This window comes from Lactuca virosa, chromosome 5 (genome assembly GCF_052849685.1).
Source record: "Lactuca virosa cultivar CGN04683 chromosome 5, Lactuca_virosa_CGN04683_v6, whole genome shotgun sequence".
NCBI classification, from domain to species: Eukaryota; Viridiplantae; Streptophyta; class Magnoliopsida; order Asterales; family Asteraceae; genus Lactuca; species Lactuca virosa.
Window position 1 is genome coordinate 198,028,663 of NC_136430.1, and position 7,275 is coordinate 198,035,937.

General features: G+C 41.2%; 1 protein-coding gene across 1 annotated transcript; it reads left to right on the forward strand.

Moving 5' to 3' along the window:
- The first annotated feature begins 403 nt into the window (after positions 1–403).
- On the forward strand, positions 404–1,551 carry LOC145112212 (uncharacterized). The gene has a single exon (XM_079048408.1). The coding sequence runs from the start codon at positions 424–426 to the stop codon at positions 1,549–1,551; it is 1,128 nt and encodes a 375-aa protein (XP_078904534.1). The 5' UTR covers positions 404–423.
- Positions 1,552–7,275: the final 5,724 nt, after the last annotated feature.

The window sequence follows — 7,275 nt, forward strand, 5'->3', positions numbered from 1 at the left end:
GTCAGTGGTGCTCCGACGACAAAACATAGTCCGGAAATCAGACATCTGACCGAGAATGCTATCATCAAAGCGGAGAATACGAAGGAAGGACAGGTTGAACCGTCAGAACTAGCCAACATGGTACTTTCAATCCTAGCTGTTGATTATACTAAGAATTTGGTCTCCTGTTATGTCTCTGGTGATGGTGATGTAACGCTTTCATTGGAATCTCTTGTTATAATCACTGAGTCTATAAGGAAGTGGGTCACATTCTGTAATCGGATCTCAATAGAACCAAATGCACCAGATTTTTACTTCTCTCAAAAGATTGACTACTTTAAAATTAGAGTACAACCATCCTTTGTGAGGGAAAGTAGAGCAGTGAAATGGGGTTATGAGGAAAAACTACTAGTAAATGCCCTGGGAGCAAAAGATTAGAAATCCATGGCTAATTGTCATTTTCCTTGGTCTGTTTGTGATGTTGCTACTGTTATAATTAGAGAATTGATCATCAGATGTGTCTTTCAAATGGTTCAGTATCATGTCAATAAGGTCAAGTCTGGATTGAATAACATGATCGTGGTCTTCATAGCAACAATTTATGATAACCATAAAAACATTGTACACTTGGCGTTTGAAATGGTTGAGAAGATAGTGCAAGATTATTTCTTGTTGTGTACTGAAGAATTGGCTACAATAGATACTGGATCAGCTGCATACAAAATTCTCATGGAGCTTCTAGTAACAATTGATGTGGGTAGAAAAGCATTAGCCAAGAACATCACAAAAATTATACCATATTTTAGATATGTTGAAACAGATAGAAAGACTCAATGGCATGAATCTATTGCTATAAAACAAGTATCAAATCTCATTATGGAAGAAGGTGCGGATCGTGTTCTTGCTTGTGATTTTCATTCTGGGCAGTCAATGGGTTATTTTGATATTTCAGTTAACCATGTTTACTGTCAGCATGCTATTCTTGATTATCTTGCCAGCAAGTCAATTTGCTCAAATGATTTGGTAATGTTGTTGCCTGATGTTGGTGGAGTGGCTAGGGCGAGTGCTTTTGCCAAAAAGTTATCTAATGTATCTTTGGCAATTAATAAAAAAAAGGATTGCAGACGCAATGTGGCTGAGATGATGAACTTAACTGGTGGAAATGTTTCTATATTGTGTGACATGATTAACAATGTTGGAACTATTTCTAAGGGTGCAACTACTAAAATTTGGCCAGGGAAAGAAGGTACTAACTCCTTAGCCATGGAAAAGCAAAGTATAAGGACGAACGTGCAGTTCCTAGAGAAGTTTGGAGTTGAGGGATGGTATTTTCAAGCGGTGAAGGTACGAAGAGGAAAGAATCAAGATGAAGATGAAGAGCTAAAGAATGTGCATATTGGCAATGTTGAGACTACTGATGTGGCTTGCAAGGCTGATGAGGAAGCTGTTAAGAGGATCATGGGGGAAATGGAGCAAATAGATGGAATATATGTGGTGATTGTTATGGTTGTTGCAGATCATGGTAAGGCTAAGGGCAAGAAGAAGAAGCCACCTGAGAGAATTTGGGTGTGATGCATTATTTTATCCACCTTGAGGACAAGGTGGTTCTTTTGGGGTGGGTATTGTTATACCTCTGATATTAGGCAAATAAGTTAGTTAAGGGTAATATGGGAAATCATCTAGTTAAAGAGTATCTTATTAGTGGGAGGGCATTTTAGGCATTTTATAGTATTAGTTGTTTTGTCAGATAGTATAAGAAGAGGGCAGTCGGCAAGGAGTGATCTATCTATCTTTTGTGTGAAATTTGGAATTATTTCCTTTGGGAGATTGGCTATCTCGAATTAGCTAAACTATGTTCATTCTTTTAAACATTTGGTATTATTGAGTGTTTTCAATCAATATTGGAATCATTTGATTGTTAATGTGTTATTGAATCGGTTCTTAGAATCGAGTTCATAACACATACACAAGTGCTGCAGGGTTGGTGGAAGTTTCATGGGTCAGTTGTGGAGGGTCAGTCAGCCAGTTATGAGATATTTAGCCTTCCTTTAGGAGTGAGGATTGAGTGCACGCCATGCTTACGTATATTGTTAGTGTATTGTGGTGATACTTGAGACAAATACGGGTTGGTGTGGAAGGTAGTATGGGCCCGTACTACTTAAAGCACAGGACCCATATGCGTAGCAAGGAAGTCAAAACCCCTAGGGCTTTGTTGGGAGTTGGTTCCCGAATTATTATATGGAATGTCTGATATCTTCCTGGTATTTTTTCAGCATGGTGGTTACTAGACGATTTGTGACTACATCTGGGTCTGGATCAGGAGACAGCGGTCAGGAGGGACAAGCAGTGCCCGAGGTCATTGATCAGATGAGGTCGGATGAGCTGGACGCCAGGATTCGAGAGATCCTGCATTATGAGGTTGCTACTCTGCTCCGGGCCCAGCTACCGGAGATGTTTGGGTCTATCAAGACCGCTATGCTGGAGTACTTTGATGAGTGATATGCAACTCTTGCTGAGACGGCTGCCGCTATAGGCTCTGTAGCCGTAGCAGCCGCTGGTGGTGGGACCAGCCGGGCTTTTCAGTACCAGGACTTCGATAACACAAAGCCCCAGGCTTTTGATGGGATTCAGTTCCTGATTGTAGCCATGAGGTGGCTATCTGACATAGAGGGATGTTTCTTCACATGCTCATGTCATGCTGACCAGAAGGTCGGGTGTGCTCTGAACCTGTTAAGGTCCGGAGCCAAGGACTGGTGGTGGTTGATGACAGGGTTGTATACTGATGATCAGAGAGCTACAGTTACTTGGGATCAATTTAGGGATATGTTCCATGCTCTCTACATTCCATAGGTTGAGCGCGAGCGGCTGGCACAGGAGTTCTTGGATTTGAGGCAGTTTACGGAGTCGGTGACAGAGATCACCCGTATGTTCACTGAGAGGGCGATGTTTTGCCCGAAATTTGCTTCCGAGCAAGCTCAGATGACACGTTATTTGAGCATGCTCAAGACTGACATCCGTCAATTTGTTGCTACCCAGCGTTGTGATACACTGCTAGAGTTATAGGAGGTCGCTACCCGGCGTGAGCTTGAGATCGAGTTACAGTTGCGGGAGCAGAGTCAGGCCTCGACGCAGTCACAGCCTGCGCCGAAACGGCCCAAGAACGTTGATTCTAGGTCTGGGGGCCAGCGTGGCTGCACTTGTGGGAAGTGTGGGAAAGGTCATTCGGGAGTTGGTAGATCGGGTAGTGTATGCCGTAAATGCGGAAAAGAGGGGACTTCGCGCGGGATTGTCGCCAGCTAGCCCCGGTTCAAGATATAAGGATCTGCTATCACTGCGATCAAGTTGGTCGCGTGAAGACCAATTGTCCACAGGCCACTACCAGACCGGCGCAGGCTCCGGCGCCAGCTACACTACGGATTACTGATGTGGGTCAGGATAAAGTAGAACCTCCGAAGGCTCGGGGACGCTCCTTCCAGCTTACAGCCGAGGAGGCCATGACATCACCAGATGTGGTTGTCGGTATGTTTCTATCCTTTATGTTATTGATTATATATGTTTATACTTATATGTTTGTACCTATGATTAGGTACGTTCTTAGTGAACTCTTTACCTGCGTTGGTATTATTTGACTCCAGGGCGAGTCGGTCTTTTGTCTCTCAGTCATTCAGTAAGGAGTTTGGTTTGCCACTAGGAGAGCTAGAGTGTCTGTTGCGAGTCTCTATCGCCGACAAACATGGGATTTCCGCTTGTTCGGTCTACCGGGGCTGCATGTTGGAGATCTTCGGGGTATCTTTCCCGATAGACTTGATTCCGAATTCCATGGGGGATATATGTGTGATTGTGGGTATGCGCTGGCTTAGTCGCTTCGGTGCCATGATCGACTGCGAGGGTCAACGGGTGGTAGTTCGAACCCCAAGTGGGGGGAACAGATTACGTGTGGCAAGGTGTCACACCCCCAAACCAAGGATGGCGGAAACGTCCGGGGGTGGCGGACTTCATGTATAGTATCATAACAACGAGTATAATAGTGACCAAAGCAAATACAACCATCATAAATATAATCAAAAAATGTTACACCTCAATATGTGTTTACATGTTTCGAAAATCAATTACATTATGATGGACAAAATGAATTGCTTGACGCCTTAGCGTCCTATCCTCAAAAGCTGCGGTTTACCTATTTTACTAATTTCCTGAGAATACAAGTAGTTTTGAAAGAGTGTCAACAAATAAGTTGGTGAGTTCATAAGCTTTTGTATGTGGTGTTGAAATTCTTTCTTTGTAAGAGTAATGTTTGTTCCAGAAAAATCCAATATTTTCATTTTAAAAGTGAGTCGTAGTCTTAAAACCCAAAGACCAAAATGTACAAGTATTTTCCATACCTAAAGTAAATTATGCAAGTTTAAATCGACATAAACTTGTTTAAATGAAAGAAAACCCGTAAATCGTATGTTTTGTTAATACCCCATGTGAGTTATTATAACCATGCTATGACCCAGTCGGCCTTGTACGCGAAGTTCTTCAGGCGTCGGAATGTTAATGACACTTGTCACCCCTGGCTTGCCGGCCGAGCTGTTGCAAGCAGCTTGGGTGCGGGTTTGTCAGACCCAATACAGATCTATACACAACTACCACTCTCTCCCTACAAGAGACTCTGGTTAAAATTACAGGACTTTAAATGCGCTACTTTGATAGTAACGTGAAACGAATGTCTCACAAATTTATTCATTAACAGATTTATGTGAAGTGAAATGAAAATCACTTTTCGTGGAAATGAAACCTTCCATAGTATGTTTGTTGTGTAAATGAAACATAAACTATACCTATTATAGCTTATCCAAAGTTTTTCTTGTGGTGGTATTCCTTTTTGTATATGATATATATACCTTTATACTAAGGTAATTACATGGAATATAAACAGCAAGTATATATATATATATATATATATATATATATATATATATATATATAACATAGTAAACACTTTTCTCAGCTTATTACAAAGTGTACATGAACTTGTTAACTAATTTTTCTAGTTTTAACTTTTCTGTTCCTGTTCTTGGAAAAATTATAGAAAAATCATTTTAGGTTGAAATCAGAATCTGTAGATTCAGTGAGTTTAGGAAATAAGTTTACTTTTTTCATAATTTTTATTATGATTTTTAGTGGCGTCTAACTTGTGTGAAAATGTCCATATTCACAGACTGGTCCAAATTTGTTTCTGAAATGATAGGCCGTTTTGTAAAATTCTCCATAAATTGTAGAAAAATCGTATGGAGATGTGCAAGTAGTCATTGTAAAGGCAGAAACCTGAGCTACTTTCATATTAAATATTTTGAAAAATATTAAGTTTAACATGGTCAAAACAGTCCGTGAATAGAACCCAACTTTTATGTGAAAAGCTGATGTATGAGTTTGTGTTATGTTAAGGTGATTTAACTTGTATCCCCCCCCCCCTAAAACTTGAAGAAAACATGAAAATGTAGGGGTATTAACTCACCTTGAGTGATTTTCTGAGACGGATGTGGAAGAAAAGAGGTTTCCAAGTCAAGAACACTTGGAGGATGCTTGAGGATTTGAAGATCCCAAGAACAAATATGACGATATTTGTATAAGAAATCCATGATTTGAAGGAAGGAGTGTAGAATATTCAAGAGTGGGAATGAAAAACTTACCAAGAGTGAAGTAGAAGCAAAATGCTTCCTGGACAATCTCGAGTTCCAGAGATGAGAAGAGTGGGAGGGAGAAAAAGTGTATTTTTGGAGGATATGCTTGCGATTTTATAGGTGAGGATTGGAGATCTAATGAGTGGATTTAGGATACGGAAATCTGATGGAGTGTTGGGGCAAGATCTTGATTTGACCAGGTACAAAGGGGAATAGTGACATAAAGTTGTCATAGAGTGGGTATGGGGGATGGCTTGTTGTCATAGTTTTTAAGAAAGGTCAACCACTTTTAGATAATATATTATACAAAATATATTATTTATAGTAAATATCCCCCCCCCAAATATGATTAAAATATGAATTTACGGAGTTTAATATGTTAAAATATGAGTTTGGGTGAAAATTCCCCGTCAAAATCACCAAAAGCGAGTTTAACAGGCGAAAGTGGTCGGAAACGGGGAAGGAAGTAGCGAACCTGCGAGGGTTAGGTCCATGAATCTTAGAACCGAAGGTAGGCTCGGTCTATGGGGCTGAGAACCGAAACTAGGTTGATCCGAGCCGAAGGAGTGTTCGGTTGCGAGGCTAGGGAGCGAAGGTGGTAGAACCGAAGCGAGATGAACCGAGAAGCTGGAAATCGAGAGCAACCTGGACCGAAAGTGGTTATTCGGACCGAAGGTAAACTGGACCGAAGGGGGGGGGGGGTTCGGTCTTAAATAGGGGTTCGATTGAAAGGGAGGTTCGACTCTAAGAGGGTTCGACTCTAAGAGGGTTCGGCTCTAAGAGGGTTCGGTCCTATAAGAGGGTTCGGCCCGAGTGTTTATAAAAAGTTAAAAGAAATTTTGAGAGAGATTTGGGAGAGAGAGATAGAGGGAGAGATTTAGAGAGACTTCGTTTGTGACCTTTGTTAGTGTTTAGCCTCGTAATGGAAGGTTTGTAAACCCTATTATGCCTCATTATGAGTATTATACGCCCCCGAAAGGCATGTAATAGTGTTTTATCGAGTTGTTACATCACTTACCCTTATTAGGACTTAGATTTCCTGAACCCATGGAATTTCTAAGTGATACTTTGTATTAAGATAGGTAGTTGTACAATAGTGAACATAAAGTAAACCCTAATATACAAGGTTTAGTTGAGTTGACCGGTTCGACTTGTTGACTTTATTTGACTTAGGTTCGACCAAAATTTGACGGTTGTCACATGATCCCCCCGTTAGAAGGAATTTTGTCCCGAAATTAGCGTTTCGACTGGGACTTCAGATGTTGGGGAAAAGATATGGGTACTTTTGTTTCATCTGATCCTCGCGTTCCCAGGAGAACTCGGGTCCTCGTTTAGCATTCCATCTGACCTTCACAATGGGAATGCGACTTTGTTTCATTCTTTTGATCTCTCGATCCATGATTTCAACCGATTCTTCTACGAAGTGGAGGCTCTCGTTGATTTTGATTTCGTCGAGTGGTATCACAAGAGTCTCGTCAGACAGACACTTCTTTAAATTTGACATGTGGAAGGTCAGATGTACACTATTAGGTTCTTGTGGTAGTCGAAGTTTGTATGCCACTGAACCAAGCCTGGCAAGGATTTCGAACGGCCCAACGTACCTTGGACTTAGTTTCCCACGTTTATCAAA

What these genes read in the sequence shown, in the direction of transcription:
- LOC145112212 (XM_079048408.1), top strand. Translation starts at nt 424, where the DNA reads ATGGCTAATTGTCATTTTCCTTGGTCTGTTTGTGATGTTGCTACTGTT.